This window comes from Meriones unguiculatus, chromosome 5 (assembly GCF_030254825.1).
Source record: "Meriones unguiculatus strain TT.TT164.6M chromosome 5, Bangor_MerUng_6.1, whole genome shotgun sequence".
Taxonomy (NCBI): domain Eukaryota; kingdom Metazoa; phylum Chordata; class Mammalia; order Rodentia; family Muridae; genus Meriones; species Meriones unguiculatus.
This window is the reverse complement of record NC_083353.1, coordinates 127,374,110-127,392,320: the sequence shown is the minus strand read 5'-3', so window position 1 is coordinate 127,392,320 and position 18,211 is coordinate 127,374,110. Positions and strand designations below refer to the sequence as shown.

At 39.2% G+C, this 18,211-nt stretch overlaps 1 protein-coding gene across 6 annotated transcripts in view; it reads left to right on the top strand.

The window, feature by feature from the left end:
* Positions 1–18,211, top strand: part of LOC110542238 (solute carrier organic anion transporter family member 1A5-like) — a 200,367-nt gene that overhangs the window by 51,386 nt on the left and 130,770 nt on the right. For 4 of the 6 annotated variants that reach the window (XM_060384376.1, XM_060384371.1, XM_060384391.1 and 1 more), the window contains 3 exons: positions 6,671–6,735; positions 7,816–7,933; positions 11,563–12,600. The exons of the other annotated variants lie outside the window; for them this stretch is intronic. In XM_060384376.1, the coding sequence (XP_060240359.1) occupies positions 6,671–6,735; positions 7,816–7,933; positions 11,563–11,782 (403 nt within the window). In that variant the 3' untranslated portion in view covers positions 11,783–12,600. Of the gene's footprint in view, positions 1–6,670; positions 6,736–7,815; positions 7,934–11,562; positions 12,601–18,211 lie in introns of those variants that run through there. 6 annotated transcript variants of the gene reach the window in all.

Genomic DNA, 18,211 nt, shown 5'->3' with positions numbered 1-18,211 from the left:
TTATGGCTTTATTGAATTTTAATTTTTTATATTAATTTTAGTTTATTCACTTTGTAACCCAGCTGTAGCATCCTCCCATTACCTCCCAATCCCACCCTCCTTTCATCTTCTCTGCCCATATCCCTCTCCAAGTGCACTGATAGTGGAGGTCCTCCTCCCTTTCCATCTGATCCTAGCTTATCAGGTCTCATCAGGACTGGCTGCATTGTCTTCCTCAGTGACCTGGTTAGGCTGCTCCCTCCTCAGGGGGAGCTGATCAAAGAGCGAGCCACTGATTTCATGTCAGAGACAGTCTCTGTTCCTCTTACGAGGGAACCCATTTGGAGACTGAGCTGCCATGGGCTACAGTTGTACAGGGGTTCTAGGTTATCTCCATGCATGCTCCATGGTTGTATTATCAGTCTCAGAAAATAATCCTGGGCCCATATTTCTTGGTTCTATTGTTCTCCTAGTGGAGCTCCTGTACCCTCCACATCTTTCTATCTCCACCTGCTTTCAGAAGATTCCCTGTACTCTGCATAAAGTTTGGCTATGAGTCTCAGCATCTGCTTTGATACCCTATTGGGTATCGTCTTTCAGATGCCTTCTGTGGTAGGCTCCTGTCCTGTTCCCTGTGTTATGTCTCTTTCTGAATGAGGATTGATATTCTTTTTTTTTTTATTTAGAACCCTTATAATTTTATTCTTTATATATCAAGGTGTCTATGCACAAGTCAGGTAATTAACAGCGTATATCATAAACAATTAAAACTGTTATAATATCTCATTTGCACTCCAGATGTCAGTCCCGAGTATTTAAACAAAGCATTTACTCTCAACCATGAACTCACTCATTCAAAAGACTACATGTGGTTGTTTGCTGTAGGCTGAGGATTGATATTCTTATCCGGCATCCTTCTTCTTGCTTAGCTTCAATAGGTAAACAGATTTTAGTATATTTATCCTATATTATAGATCTAGTATCCACATGTGAGTTTATACCATGTATGTCTTTCTGCTTCTGGAATACCTTACTCAGAATGATCTTTACTAGATCCCACCATTTGCCCACAAATTTCATGATTTCTTTGTTTTTAATTGCTGAGTAGTATTCCATTTTGTAGATGTACCACGATTTCTGTATCCATTACTCAGTTGAGGGGCATCTGGCTTGTTTGCAGCTTTTGGCTATTACAAATAAAGCTGCTAGAAACATGGTTGAGCAAATGTCCTTGTGTACTTGAGCATATTTTGGATATATAGCTAGGAGTGGTATAGATGGATCTTGAGGAAGCACTATTCCTAATTGTCTGAGAAAGCGCCAGATTGATTTCCAGAGTAGTTGTACAAGTTTACATTCCCACCAGCAATGGAGGAGTGTTCTCATTGAAAATGTCCTCCACAGCAGGTATTGTGACTCGAGTTTTCCATCTTGGCCATTCTGATGGGTGTAAGGTGAAATCTCAGGGTAATTTTGATTTGCATTTCCATGATGACTAAGGATATTGAACATTTCTTTAAGTGTTTCTCTACCATTCGATATTCCTCTGCAGTGAATTATCTGGTAACTCTGTAACCCATTTTATAATTGGATTATTGTCTTTTTGGTTTTTAATTTCTTGAGTTCTTTATATATTCTGGATATTAGCCCTCTGTCAGATATAGATTGGTGAAGAACCATTCCCAGTCTGTAGCCTGTCATTTTATTCTGGCAACAGTGTCCTTTGCTTTACAAAAGCTTTTTCAGTTTCATGAGGTCCTATTTATTGACTGTTGACCTTAGAGCCTATGCTGTTGGTGTTGTGTTCAGGAAGTTGTTTCCTGTGCCAATGAGTTCAAGGCTCTTCCCTACTTTTTTCTTCTAATAGATTTAGTGTGTCTAGTTTTATGTTGAGGTCTTTGATCCACTTGGACTTTAGTTTTGTACAGAGTGATAAGTATGGATCTATTTTCATTTTTCTGCATGTAGACATCCATTTAGACCAGCACAATTTTTTAAAGATGCTGTCTTTTACCCATTGTATGGTTTTGGCATCTTTGTCAAAAAGAAGGTGTCCATAAGTGTGTGGGTTTATTTATGGATCTTTTATTCGATTCCATTGATCCATCATTCTGTTTCTATGCCAGTACTATGCAGTTTTTATTACTGTTGCTCTGTACTACAGCTTGAGATCAGGGATGAAGATACCTCCAGATGATCTGTTGTTGTACAGGATCGTTTTGGCAATCCTGGATTTTTATTTTTCCGTATGAAGTTGAGAATCTTTCTTTCAAGGTAAAGAATTGTGTTGATAATTTCATGGGAATTGCTTGTATAATATGTCTCCAGCTTCTTTCTGGAGGCACTTAGTGCAATGAACTTTCCTCTTAGCACTCTTTTCACTGTGTCCCGTAAGTTTGGATAAGTTGTGCCTTCATTTACATTGAATTTTAGGAGGTCGCTAATTTCTTTTTTTCATTTCTTCCCTAACAAGCTGTCATTGAATAGAGACTTGTTTAGTTTCCAGTATGTAGGCTTTTTGTTATTTCTGTTGTTGTTGAGGTCTAGTTTTAGGCCATGGTGGACTGATAGGATACAAGGGATTATTTTTATTTTCTTGCATTTGTTGAGGCTTCCTCTGTGCCCAACTATATGGTCAATTTTTGAGAATGTTCCATGAGGTGCTGAAAAAAAGATATACTCTTTGTTTCAGTTAAAAGTTCTGTAGACATCTATTAGGTCCATTTGATTTAGGACTTCTGTAAGTGTTTTATATCCCTGTTTAGCTTCTGTCTAGATGATCTGTCCCTTGGTGAGAATGGATTGTTAAAGTCTTCCATTGTTAAGGTGTTGGGATCGATGTGTGATTTAAGCTTTAATAATGTTTCATTTAGGAATGCAGGTGCTCTTTTATTTGGGCTATAGTTGTTCAGGATTGTGAGGTCCTCGTGAATTTTTCTTTTGATGAGAACAAAGTACCCCTCCTCATCTTTTTTGATTAATTTTGGTTGAAAGTGTATTTTTTAGATATTAGGATAGCTACTCCAGCTTGTTTTCTGGGTCCATTTGCTTTAAAAACATTTTCCAGCCCTTTACTCTGAGGTTGCTTTAAAAACATTTTTTCCAGGACTTTACTCTGTGTTAGTGTTTATCTTTGTTGCACAGGTGTCTTTCTTGGATGCATCAGAATGTTGGGTCTTGTTTCCACAAACGTTCTGTTAGTTTGTGTCTTTTTATTGGAAAGTTGAGTCTGTTGATGTTGATAGATAATAGTGACCAATGAATGTTAGTTTCTTTTCTTTCTTTTTTTTTTTTTTTGTGGAGTTGGTCGTGTTACAGTGATTCCATGTTTGTTTTCTTTTAATTTTTTTGTTGTGAAGTTATCTATATCCTGTGTTTTCGTGGGTGTAAAAGTTTTTGTTGGATTGGAGTTTTCCTTCTAGTATTTCCTGTAGGGCTGGGTTACTGTGTAGATATTGTGTAAGTTTAGTTTTGTCGTGGAATATAATGTTTTCTCCACCTATGTTGGTTGAAAGCCTTGTCTGGGTTGGCATCTGTGGTCCGTTAGAGTCTGTGTGACATTTGCCCAGGTCCTTCTGGCTTTCATAGTTTCTGATGAGAAGTCTGGTGTGATTCTGATAGGTCTACCTTTATATGTTACTTGGCCTTTTTCCCTTGCTACTTTTGATATTTTTTCTTGTCCTGTAGATTTAGTGGTTTGATTATTATATGATGTGAGGAGATTCTTTTCTGGTCTCTTTGGTGTCTATTTGGTGTTCTGTAGGCCTCTTGTATGTTTACGCACATCTCTTCCTTTAAGTTGGAAAAATTATCTTCTATGATTTTCTTGAAAATATTTATTGGACATTGGAGCCTGGAATCTTCTTTTCACCTCTTCCTATTATTCTTAGATTTTGTCTTCTCATGGCATTCTTGATTTCTTGGATGTTTTGTGTTTGGAACTTTTTCAATTTTACTTTTTCTTTGAGAGGTGTGTCAATTTCTGCAATTGTATCTTCAGCACCTGAGATTCTCTCTTCCATCTCTTGTATTCTATTGGTGATGCTTACCTTTGTGGTTTCTCTTAAGTTCTCCAGCTCCAGGTTTTTTTCTGTTTGTGTTTGTGTTTTCTTTATTGATTTTAATTTTGTTTTCATGTCTTGCACCAGTTCCTTCATCTGTTTGGATGTGGATTTCTGTCTTTCCATGATGGCATCTTTTTTTTGATTGTTTCCTCTTTATATGCTACCAATGGTGCCTCTACCCATATCTCTATTTGTTTGGCTGTAGTTGCCTGTATTTCTTTGAGAGCTTTTTTGTTTTGTTTTGTTTTTGTTTTTATTTTTTATTTATTTTATTTTTTTTTCTCAATGCAGTTTATTCAGGAACCTTGAACAAACTTCTGACCCTGGGGAAAGCCAGCCCACAGCTTAAACAGCCTCTGGGTAGCCAACCCCAGCATGCCACGTGGGCAATGCAGATAGGTCCACATACACGGAAGCAAGCCAGATCCTCAGCCTTAGCCAAATATGGAGTTGTTTGTGACAGAGAGCACTCACCATCGGGAAGGTGGAAGGTCGAAACCAGCTCCATCTTTAAGGCACAGCATTCCACAGCTCTCTACAGTTCCCCCTTTTTGTTTTAGACGCATCAGGCAAGAGTAAAGGTCTGATCTCTGATATTAGAAATAAATTGGGACTTTGTACCGATGTTCATTTAGGTGTCATCCACCCAAAGAGCATCAGACTCCTCCGATACCTTTTTCTCAGAGGCGGGACCTGGGGCATCAACCCACATGCAATCAGACATGCTCTTCTCTGGGTCGAAATCAGCTGACCCTGAGTGCAGTGCTTAGCCTCGCATCCTGAGCATAACATTTTAGCTTTTTATGGTAGCCAACCATGCTTGGGGAGACTGTCCTGCTTCAATGGCTGTAAAGGCCTGAATGATCATGACTGCATTACTCTGTTGTGAGACTTGGCTGTCAATGGAAGTATGCTGGACTTTGTGTCACTGCATACAATATGAGAATTTTTCCCATGCTGCAAATCTATCTAAACAATTGTCTAGCTATATTTTAGGTAATTGGACTGGAGAATTCGATACTATGATGGAGCAGCTGAGAGTGGCCATTTTTATGGTAAATTCTACCAGAGTGGACTCAGGACTAAGCCACAGGATTATCATCATGAATTGCTGCAGCCATAAATCATCTGCAGGAATGGGCGGGCATGGGAGCATTAGCAGGCCTTCTGGTGTGGGTCTCCTTGGTTTGCCTGTGGTGTATATGCAAGATTAGAGAGCTTTGTTTATTTCCTCTTTATTTGCCTCCATTTGTTTGGCTATTTCTTTGAGAGATTTATTCATTTCCTCTTTATGTGCCTCTAACAACTGGATAAGCATAGATTTAAAATCATTTTCCCTTGTTTCCAATGAATTAAAATATCCATTGATTTTGGGGGTTGCTGGTGAGGCCATTAAGTCCTGATTTTTGTTGGATGTGTTCTTATGCCAACTTCTAGCCATTTGCTTATCCATAACCTTCACTGTTTATTCCTGGAGTCTGTACTTCAGAGTGGATCTTTCTGTGGTGTCTGGAATATTCTTCAGGAAAGATGACAGAAATCCACTGGTTTGAATTTGTGTGTTGGTGTTTTAGCTGTAGCTAAGGGAAGAAGGTTGAAGCCAGTGCAGGTGTACAAGTGCAGGCGAGCAAGTGTGGGTGTGGGCGTGAAAGTGTGCCTTGAAGAGAGTGTAGATGCCTTGAATGTGGGGCTTAAGCAAGGGAGGGTGTTCGGGTGTTGGCGCTGTTCACAGGTGCAATGTGCGTGTGCATGTTTCCTGAATACCTCAGTGGCCTACAGGCCTGTCATCCTGTCCTCCTGGTGTTCAGATCTGCCTGGGCTCAAGGAATTGTTTCCTGGACTCCACTGGTAAACCCACAGAACAGGGGTTTCAGTGTTGAGAATGCTGTCCCAAGAATCCTTCGTTGCCCACAGCTGGACTGTGGGTGGGGTCCTTCCCACCCACAGAGAGACCCTTGATCTGGGGCTCTGCACTCGCTCACTGGAGGATGCAGTCACTCTCTAGGAGGCCTAATGGGAAAGCACAAGAGTTACTCTTGCTCTCTACGCTCAGATTTGGGCCCACAGGGGCTAATGATAGTGTAGGCAGAATAGGACAGACAAATGTCTAAAATTGCTAAATCCATATAACAGAGTCATTTTCTTAATACCATAGCATCCAAAATGGGCATTTTCTATGTTTATCTGTGGGACTGCATTTACCATATTTTGAATTTTTATGTGAGATGGGTTTGCTTTTTTATCAACATGACAAAATGCCTGGCAAACAATTTAAGAAAGTAAAGATTTATTTGGTTTTGGTTTCAAAGATGTGGGTCCATTATGGTGTGTACGGCATGGTGGTCACCATGGTAGCCAGGAAACTATTCATCTAGGGTAGCAGACAATGTCTGTTACTTGTCTCAGCCCTACATTAGATGTGTGAAGGCCAGCTTTCAGAAGGGCTTGCTGTCCTTTCTCTGTGAGGGCTTAACAGAGGTAGAGGTTTACAGGACAAAAAAGCTTAAACACTAAAATCATGAGCTCCCACTGTTATTGGGAAAAGCTAGGGCAGATATGTATGCAAGCATAAAAGTATATACATGTGTATATATACGTATATATGTATGTATGTATATATTTTTCAGGTGCATCAAGTCTGAAGAGAAGTCACTTGGAATTGGATTACATACATTTTGCATGAGAGTATTTGGTATGAAGAATTTCCCCCATCATATCAGACCAATATTAAGTGCTTAGTAAATCAATTATTTTTTTTCTGAATAAGGAGACAGAAACTGTCTTGCAAACCCAAAGCACAACTCTCCTGTTAAAGTGAATAAGAGTTTATTCTAGAATCAAACATGAGTGAGCATGACATGGGCACACAGATTCAGGTCATCCAAATTTTATGTTACAACATGAGGACTGTTTAGTGATATTTGTAGTTAGAGAACAAAGGAATCGGTGAACAAGGCGCTTCTCAACTCTGTCTGTGAGATCATCAGGTAGGTTAGTTACAGCAAAGCAGGGAATTCTGTTTTAGTCTCCAATATTATCTGATGGCATTCTTAGTGTTTGAGTGGATGGAATCTATTGACCTTTTCAGCCAATACATCACCAAAGCTTCATCTGAGAGTCACATGATAAAAAGTCAGGGACGGAGTAATGAATGATCAATAAGAGAGGTAAAGATAATTTGTCTCTGGATTTGCATTATCCCAACTGCCCATATCCAGGAAGTTCCAATGACCTTGTAGCATCTTTCACATAGGTGTGCTCTGCTCACTTTACCCTTAACATCAGTTCACTAACTGATCCCCTAGGTTTGGGAATGGCTACTTGTAATCAGTCTGAGAATGAAGTTACTGTAGCAAAATGTTTGTCCTTGTCTTTAAAGATCTTACTTGAAGTTAATTACACCTTTTATCTTTTAGTATATTCAAGAATAAAATCATTAGGAAATGGTTTTTGTCTCAAAACATTTCAGAAAATACATGGTTTATGATTATGAACTCAAGGAATACTTTCTTTGCATCTTATATATATAGTTTCCGTGTGTTGTGATCTAGAAAGTTCACATTAACTAATAATTCCCAAAAGTAGGTTTAGTGCATTTGGTTCATAATTTGTTATATTGTTTTTTTTAAAAAAATAGGAAAATTGAAGTATTCCCAAGTAAAATAACAAATCTCTCTCTCTCTCTTTTTATTGCTGTAAACAGGCTGTGGTTTTGCTGTTGTTGTTGATTTGTGTGAGGTTGGTTTTATTTATTTTTCTCTTTTCATTGCAGCTGGCATTCCAGCCCCTGTTTACTTGGGTGCTTTGATAGACAAAACATGTTTACACTGGGGAACTCTGAAATGTGGTGAGCCAGGGGCGTGCAGGATGTACGATGTAAATAGTTTCAGGTAAAGATAACTTTTTGACCTAATTATGTAGCATAGAAATGTTTCTATTCTTATCTAAAATTGTCCTAAGTGATAAGATTATGTTTGGCTTCATTTTCATAATGTGCATAGATGTTATAATTTCCTTATTTATATATGTTTATATTTTCCTCATTATTCCTACAGTGATTAAGCATGAGTGGTTTTTCTAAATCCATTCAGAGTGCTTTAGAGACTTAGCAAGTGTCTGAATAGAGGCCCTGGAGTAGCAGGGGAGAGAGCTGCATCTTGAGCTGAGCTAGTATGGCAGGGCACTGGAGATAAACAGGACAGCAGCATTCAGAGACGGAGGACAAGTATGCTATAGACATGAACAAAATCTCATATTCCTTTTTTTTTCTTTTTATTTTTTTAGTATAACAATGTTGATCCTATTTTTTTTTTTATTAATTACACTTTATTCATTTTGTATCCCCCCATAAGCCTCTCCCTCCTCCCCTCCAGATCCCACCCTCCCTCCCATTTCTGCATGCATGCCACTCCCCAAGTCCACTGATAGGGGAGGTTCTCCTCTCCTTTATGGACAGAGAGGAGGAATTTTCTGCAGGGGTTGAGATGATAGAATCCCAATACATTCGGAGAAGCATGGATTCTGGAATTCCGGCTCCTGGAAAGTCCACAGCCCTTTCATGCTTGCAGCCTGATGGTAGGAGAACCCCAAGTCTGTGTAGTAGCATGCAGTTTAACAAAACTTGGCTTGTGCTGTACACAGGGGCTATATTGAGAAGGAACCCGCTATTTAAATTTGACTGGCAGTCTCATCTCTGGGAACCCATGGATGTCCCATGCACTTAGTGGTTAGCTGCCTTGCCAACACAGCTAGGCTCAGAGGAGTGACTGTGTTACAAACCCATTGAGAGTGCCATAAGGGAGAGGAGTAAGCCACACAGAGAAACACCTGGAGCCATTATCTTAAAGAACCAGGGACTAGGTAGTTCACTGTGTGATATCCAGGCACTCAGTTGTGGGTGCTTTTATGATGTTGTTTGGTCTAAAACCCATTACTTACATGGTTCACACCACTTTCCACACTAAGCAGGCCCCTGTCACTAACAGCACAGTATAAGAACTGTGAGTTCACTACTGCCCCACCCTCAGGGGTTATACCAGGTGACCTTGAAACAGACTTTGGATATTACCCTGCTTGCCCTTTAGGGCAGCATTCCCAAGGAAGCCCACAGAGGATCTTTGTTTGCTACAGATGCATTGTAGCAAAAACTCCTCCTTGCTCCTATAACCTGTTCAGCCAAAAGAAAATTGTCCTCTCTCTTGGTATGATCCTCACCTGATGTTTCAGGTTGTACATTATACTGAAAAATTCTGGGAGAAAATATGGGCTTGACGATTGCCCTGCCCCAAAGTGTGTATTTTGGAAATAGCCTAGGACCCATTCCTACCCTGGGATTCCCATAGTAAGAGTGTAGAAGGATTCAGCTGCTGTCAGTGTATCTGTGTGAGTGTTAAGTTTCAGCAGCCTATACATCTCCACGATGGTGAACTGCTTCCCAGGATTGTGAGACAAAATATCTTCTCAGGGTCTTCATAACAGTGGCAGAGAAGTAAACTAAGATGTTTCTTAATCAACTATCCATCTAGAAAGACAGTTAATTACATTTCTAGACTGTTTCATCTGAAGTTTTAGGCATCTACACATATGTACTATAGTTATGTATTGCTCCTGTAACAGTAGCCATGAACATTTGCTCTTCTTCTGTATTCCTGAGTTTCCTGCCTGTAGAACGTTGCTGCCCGCTGTGGCCTGGTGCTTCGTACCCCAATGAATGTAATCAGGAAAATGTCCCATGGTCATGTTCACAGGCCAACACAATCCACACAGGTCTTCACGGACACTCCCTTCCCAGGAGATTCTAGATTGTGTGAAGTTGACAACATTATGCATCACACCAGATTTTACTATAAATATGTTGAGAACAGGAAGGAATACTTGCATGGTTATTTAGAAATGTGCATATGCCAAAATACACATGTTCCTAACACAATAATCCCCAAAACATTAAGGCATACTTTATCAAATATACAAAAAAAAAAATAGGTGCCTTATAACAGTAAAAAGGAAAAAATTACCTAATCTATTCTAGGAAGCTGTTACAGTCTTCATGTTTAACCATGCAAAATTATGCATGGAAATGAACAAATTGAATCTACTAATATATACCAGTGACTCCTAGGACTTATCTTATACTTTTGCCCCTCAGGATATCCAAGTACATTGCACACCAGGCAAGTAGGGCGAGAGGGTGCAGGCAGGGTCTTGGTTGGCCTGAGTCCTGGAGGAACAGACTTCTCCAGAGACAGTCTTCAGTGAATCAGCTACTTTATTGGGGGAGATGGGGACAAGGGCTACATAAACCTTGGGGAGTGGGTAGGGGTTTTGGGGGTGCATATACATCATTGCCTGGGGTTGAGGTGCTGAGAATACTTCATTTGCATGAAGAGGAATTCTAGGTGCTTGCTGGACATGCACATATAAGGAGAGAAGAAATTTGACCTATACAATTTAAAATACGGTATGATGCATAGTGCTGTACAGATCATACAATCTAGAATAACGTGACCTTGGGCTTTGTGACTGCCTCAGGGGTGGCAGAAATGAGGGTCAGCCATAAAGCTGTATGTACCAGAACACGCCGGCCCAGGACACGGAGGGAACAGTGCTATTCTTGCCAGTCAGAAGACAAGATTTTGGGGGTTCAGACATGTCTTGAACTCACTCTTGCTCCGGGGCAGCTCACCCAGTTTCATGGTTTGGCTGCCACAATTTGAGGTATAAAAGGTTTTCAACATCACAAAAATCTGTTGGTGGAACATAGCATACCAATGCTGAGTAGGAGAAAAGACTGGGAAAGCGACTTAATCATTTTTTATACATGTGCAATTAAAACATGAGCAAACAAAACAGAAGAGTTCCCTCAATGTAATACAGGAATTTGGGGGGGTCAGTATTTCAGAGAACAGGCAGTAATGGCAGAGGAACTGTGGTGACCAAGCGTAAGGGAGTAACAGAGGAGATATGTTAGCAGAGTTTGAGGAGTGCGGCCATGTTACAGGCTCTGTCAGGAAGCACCTAGTGCTAGAAGCTCAGCGCATGGTCCTCATTTTCATTTCCAGCTCAATCTTTCTAAAAACATCTTCATAGACACACCCATAGATGTATTTCTATATTGATCCTAAATTCAGTCAGGCTGACAATGGAAACTAGCCATCACCAAAATAAACAAAATACATTTAAAGTTTTGTGGTTGAATTTTTTTGGCATTTTAACAAATAGAATTAATAACTCTCCAAAGTATATTATATAAAGTAAATTACATGGGAAAAATAATCACCAAAGAATAATCTTCAAAGAATAAAGGATCTGTAAGAGTATACAAAATTAGCTTTCACTAAAAACATTAAGATTTAATACAGAAGGGGCATGCATGCAGAGAGTGGAGGAAGGAAGGGATTGAGACAGGAGGACGGAGGGAACCACAGGGGGGATACAAAGTGAATAAAGTGTAATTAATAAAGAAAAAAATAAAAATAAAAAAGAGAAAAAAGATTTAATACAGATGAGCTCTTTTCAATAGGCGCATTTACCTTGGGGTGCCTGCAGCACTAAGAGGATCAAGCTATCTCCCTGCATTCTTCATTCTAATGCTTGTAAGGAAACTTCAGCTCCCTGGGGATGTTGCCTCTTTGGAAACTGAACCTGCAGAGATGAAGCTCACAGAGAAGGAAAGCGAGTGCGTGGACATGCACAGAAGTCCTGAGCTTGAGAGTGACAGAGAACTGAAAACGAAGCTGTAATGAGTTTTCTACTGGCTGGTCCAATCCCATAAATAGAATGTACAATTTCACTTGTTTTGAATCATGAGCAATACTGTAAGAATTATTTTTTTCAAACACCTTAAAAATATTTACTCATGATAAAAGTAATTACTGATAACATTTTCAGAACATTGTGGTAGCACTTAAGATTTTCCCATGCAAGGCTTCTCCAGTGTCCCCACACTGAACTGTAAAGCTGCCTTCATTTTCAAACACTATTTTCTCTTTCAACTCAATCAAAGAAAGTGTGTGTTTTTGACATAACTTCAAATAGCTTTAAAAGTTTCCGATTCCAGAAACAGTATTTAATTCTATTAAATTTATGATTTGGTATTGGAGGTATGTAGAGATGAAAATATGCATCCTGGTCATGCCGCATTGAGATAATTATCTTTTTTAAGTGCAAGACATCTGCATATGTCTTTGTCTGTTTTAATGTAGACATGATGCTTCCAAGACTAGACTTCTCATTAACATTAACGTGACATTTCTTGTTTTCAGTCCCTTCTTTCATTACTCGTGCCACAGGAGTAATTTTGTTCAGAGCACTGATTTGTGGCACACACTCTGATGTATAAACCATAGCTTCCCCGATGAGATGTTTTCTATGCTTTGCTTTTTTGTTTATTTTTATTTTTGTTTTGTGTGTGCGTGTGTGTGTGTTTTAACTTAGGGGGGAGGTTTTAGGGGCTGAGGGCTGATATAGATATGAGGGGATGGGGAAATGAGTGAGATTTGGGGTGCACGATGTGAAACTCACAAAGAATCAATAAAAAGTTTTTTTAAAATGTTGCAAAGATGGTTTCTTTTCTTTAGCAATTCAAAGCTGATCTTAAGGGCAAGCATTTGGGAAAGCCAGTTCTTTCAAAGGCACTTTGTGAAGATAAGGCTGTATCTCAGAGGGCCTCTCACATATTTGAGGCAACCATTTCATTGTAATGAAACTCAATAACATAAAATGGCACCTAAAGATGGAGAGGCCAAAGGGAGGAAAGGTGAGGCGCGGAGGTCAGTACACTGTGGTAGTTTACAGTGATAAAGTGAGAATATCTGCAGGCTCCAGCAGAGTGAAAGCAGGTGCAGTCTTAGCAGCTCTGTGGCAGCCAGAATATTCATGGGAGAGTCAAGCTGACAGCTTTGTTACCAAGAAGGAAAGGCTTATTTTACTCATGTTTCCAGAGGTCTCAGGCCATGACCACTTAGCCCTGCTGTTTTGGGCCTGAGACCATGCAGCACTTTGGGGAAGAAACTCACAGAAACGACGCTACTGATGTCACAGTGACTGGGAAGCAGAGAGAAAAATGGAAAAGGCCAGGGACCTAATGTCTCTTCCAAGGGCTTACCTGTGGGGCCCCAAATATGCCCTCAATTACTTACCTCTTACTATTTTCTCCACATTTCAACAGCACCTTGCTGAAGACCAAGATTTTAATACATGGGGATGGAGAGATGGCTCAGCAGTTAAGAGCATGTGCTACTCTTGCTCAGGATCTGAGTCTGGCTCCCTGTACCCACATCAAAATTCTCACAGCCACCAATAACCTGAGCTCTGGGTAATCTGATGCCTCTGACCTCCCAGGTACCTGTACTCACATGCATATGTTAGTGCCTGAGACTCACCTCTTATGAAGGAGGTAGTCTTTCACTCTAAGAGCACAGGTCCTTCCTGTATACTTTCTAGTAGAGGATACAGCCCCCACCAAAAAAAAAAAAAAAAGCCATTGGAGCGTTTGGATATTTCCTCATGGTGTCCATGATGCATGAGGACATGAGTTATTATTCTGAGCTTTACTCTCCTGAGGGTGTTATCATGGCACAGCAGACAGATGTGGAGGAGAGAAGGAAGGATGAGGCAGGAGACCTGGAGGTGACTCTGTTTTCCATTTAGCACTGTATGTGTCTAAACTTAACAGAATACATAATAGTTTGTCACTGGTTTAGCCATAAGCCCAGTGTAACCAACAGTGTAAGAAATTAAAACGTTAAATTTAAAAACACACAGAAGCTAGAAAAGAATGAGAAGGAAAAAGAGAGGTAATAGCTTTGTCTTATATACCACAGTATAGAATTGAACATGATAAGTTCATATTCCCTGGTAAGGGTTTGTTAGCACAGGTTAGTTCACTACCATAGGAACAAAGGAGATGCTTACATACTATCATGTTGTTGTGGCTGGACCACTGTGAGACTCAGCAGGAGGAACAAAGGCCTAGGCATTGGTCTTTCAATTTAACTCATTTTATATCTTTTGATTTTTCCACAGGAGAAAGAAAACATGTTTAAGAACAAGTTTTCATCAAAATTATGTATAAGTTAAAGCAAGGTTAACAAGTAGTGCTTTTCATAGAAGAGGAAGATAATGAATCCATCATTTATTGAATTTTGGGTATCCAGGTGATTGCAAAAAGCAGGAGGAAGTGGACAATCTTTTGCATTAGTAAGGATATAGTGTGCTGATTCTAGAATGTTTAATTTGGGTGGAAAGGTGTGAGGTGTCAACAGGGTCTGGTGCTTGTTTTTTGTCTATGGTTTGTTTTTTTGACAATAACAGCTCATACTTTTATGGCTTGTCTTTTTCTCAGTATCATAGCAGCATGAATAGAGGTGCATAGGCTGTTAAACACAATTTTAAATTAAATGTTCTGCAAAATATACGACTTAACATGGATAGCAGAAGATGTCAATTCATGAAGTCCTCCATCACAGACTTGGGGCATGAACACCACTGTAGCATACTTTGATTTTTAAAGACACCAGGTGTTTCTTCTTACATAAGCAATCAATTTCTTGCTCTCTTTTGTTCCTTTGTCCATCCTAGCTACTTTATTTATTTTACTGAGTTATGAATACTTAAGGGAACATTTGTTTATTTATTGTAAACTAACCAATTTTAATCCTTTAAATTTGTGCAGATCATAAGTGCTAGCCTCAAATGCGGAGCTAACCCCTGACAAGGATACTCCTTTTCTTTCTGTAGTTTGTTTCATAAAAATTCATAGGCTTTTCAATTATTCATCGTATGTAAAGTGTAGACATCTTCAATAAAGGACAAGAAAATTGGAAACACAGCAACAGACATATCTTTTTCTTCTCTTAAAGAGGTATTTCATTGTTTCGTCCATCAGAAGGTACACAATAGTATCCACTTTCATTAAAGGATTCTAGATTTGCTTCATCTGTGAATTTTCCAATGTTTTGCTATCTTTTCTTATATATTTTTACTTCATGGCATAAATTAATACAACATATTAAATAAGTGCTAGAGTTTTAAAGTTGTATTCAAACCCAAGTAAATTGTTCTTAGAAAAAAAGGAACAAATGTTATTTTATATTGTATGGTAGATAGCTTGTAGTGTTTGTCTCTGACCTTAAAGCCAAAAGGTAAAATTATACGTAAAATCAAATCTCTCTCTCTCTCTCTCTCTCTCTCTCTCTCTCTCTCTCTCTCTCTTTCTGTGTGTGTGTGTGTTTGTGCAGGAAGCAAAGAGTTTCAGGCACTTAATCCATTGGGCCATTAAGAGTTTGAGATTATTTCTAAACAATTGCCAAGACACAGAAATTAATCTCCGGCTGACCCTAATTTCTCATGGAAGAAAGGAATATTCAGATCTATCACCCAAAACCACCCTATTCCACACAATTAAAGGACTTATGCATAGGACTATAGAAAGTCACCCTTCTCCCTTTATATCACAGTCTTAGAGGATTACTTATAGTAATCCCTTTGCCACAACAATTTATGAATGACCCTCAAGAAAATAAACAAAATTCACACAAAAATTGAAAGAAAACAATAACCACATTTGAAAAGAATGGACAGTCTTCAAACACAGTCATAAATATGTCAGGTTATTGAGATTATCACAATAGGGACATGAAATTAAAAACAACTACCACCCTCTATGACAGCAACTGCACAACCACAATACCAATACCATTGGTGAGGATTAGCAACAACTCTTTTTTTTCCTGTTTATTTACTTTATATGCCAAGAGTGCCCCCTCCCTCCTTTTCTCCTAGTCTTCTCCTTACCCTTTTCTAACTCTCCCTTTCCCCCAAGAAAAGGGGAAAACCCTGCCCTCCTGTAACCACTCTACCCAGCACATCAAGTCACATTAGGACTGAGCATATCTTTATCCCAGAGGTGAGGCAAGGCAGCCCTGCAAGGGAGAAGAGATCCAAAAGCAGGCAACAGACTCCACGTTAGAAACAGCCCCACCCCTCCTTCACCTACCAAGTGCCTCATATGAAGACCAAGCTGCCCATCAGTTCCATGTATGCAGGGGCCTAGGTCCAGATCATGCATGCTCCTTAGTTGATGTCTCAGTCTCTGTAAGCCTCCATGGGACAGGGTTAGTTGTCTCTGTGGGACTTCTTGTGAGGTTTCTGTCGACTCCAGGTCCTTCCATCTTTCCCCCAACACTTTCACAGGAACCCATGCTTGGCTGAAAGTCCCAGCATCTGTCTTGATCTGCTCTTTGACTGGAGCCTCAAGTTAGGCTACTGTCTTAAAGCATAGCAGAGAATAGACCTTCTGCCAGGCAAATCATGCAATAAGAACTCTTATTTGTGGTTGGTGGTAAGATGGTTTGGAAGACAGTCTGACAGTGTCATACAACCTAAAATAAGAGGAGGACTATCCTCCACAAACAGCATTCCATGGCCATCAGCAATAGAAGGCAGGCTTTGTGGCTCTGCCTCCTTGCAGTGTTCACTTGTAATTTACTCTTTGGGGAGCTTATTAGATCTACAAAACTACATTGTAACTGTATCACTTCTTCCAGTTTTTTTTTTCTCCCAATTCATATTTTGTCTTTGGATGTTGCTTAAAATGTTTGATATGTAGAGTTTTCAAAATATGTTAACATTTTCTGATACAGTTTTGAGAGTTTGGATCATGATGCAAACACACTTGTACTTTTCACATAGTTTTCTTTAATCTATTTTTAATAATGCATGTTTTATAATTAATAAATATTTAAATTTACAATTAATTAATTAAGGAATATCATTTACAATTGTTCTTCCAAATTATCACTCAGTTAGCTTATCTTCCCATGAACAGAATGTGAACTATCTCCTTTTCACACTTTATAATCAGGCCCTCAGTTGGCCATCATGTGATGCTTCAGAAAGCAGAGCCAATGATGTCTGGGTATGAGCAGAATTTTTCAAGATAAAGCTACAATTGAGCAAAAACTCTATCTGTTTTGATCTTAGATGAATGACTTTGGACAAGCTATTTATTATCCTTGAACCTGTATGTCTTTGTATTTAATACAAAAATATAAACATGCCATAATATTTATGTCTACCTCTCAAGAAAAAACAAAACAGAAGTAACACAAAAAGCAAAAGAAACAATAACCATGTCATGGGCATTGAAGAGAATGGATCCTCCTTAATCCCAGTCATGGATAAGTCAGGGAATAAAGATTACCAGAATGGGGACATGATATTAACAACAGCTTACCACCCACCATAACACCAGCTACACCAAAAAAACACCACCAACATGACACAAATATCATCATGACACCATCGGCACCAACACAAGAACTCTTATTTGCGGTTGGTGGTAAGATGCTTTGGAAGACATCCTGACAGTCTCTTACAACCTAGAAAAAGAAGAGGACTGTCCTTGGCACCATTCCATAGCCATCAGCAGTAGAAGGCAGCCTCTGTGCATCTCCTTTTATGTTGAGGTCTTTGATCCACTTGGACTTTAGTTTTGTGCAGGGTGACAAGTATGGATTATTTGCATTTTTCTACATGTAGACATCCAACTAGTTAGACCAGCACTTGTTGAAGATGCTATATTTTTTCCATTGTCAACCATGTTTGTAGCAGCTCTATTTATAATAGCCAGAACCTGGAAACAACCCAGATGTCCCTCAACTGAGGAATGGACACATACCACAGAAATTGTGGTACATTTCCACAATGGAATACTACTCAGCAATTAAAAACAAGCAAATCATGAAGTTTGCAAGCAAATAGTGGGATCTAGAAAAGATCATCCTGAGTGAGATATCCAGAAGCAGAAAGACACACATGGTATATAGTTACTTATAAGTGGATATTAGACCTATAAGATAGGATAATGATACTAAAATCTCTATACTTAAGGAAGCTAAGCAAGAAGGAAGACCCTGGGTAAGCTGCTCAATCTTCATTCCGAAAGACAAATGGGACAGGCATCTGAAGAGGGAGAAAATATTTGTAAAACTTAACATTCGTTCCATATTTGTGAGTGTTGAGACCTACGTAGTACTCACAAGAGATCAGAGTTAGTGCATAAGAAGGTGTTTAGGGCTCTAGGATGCTTTATTTTTTCTTAGAAATTGTTTTTGTTTTATTTTTTATTACCATTTATTCAGTTTTTATCTCAGCTGTAGCTCTCTCCC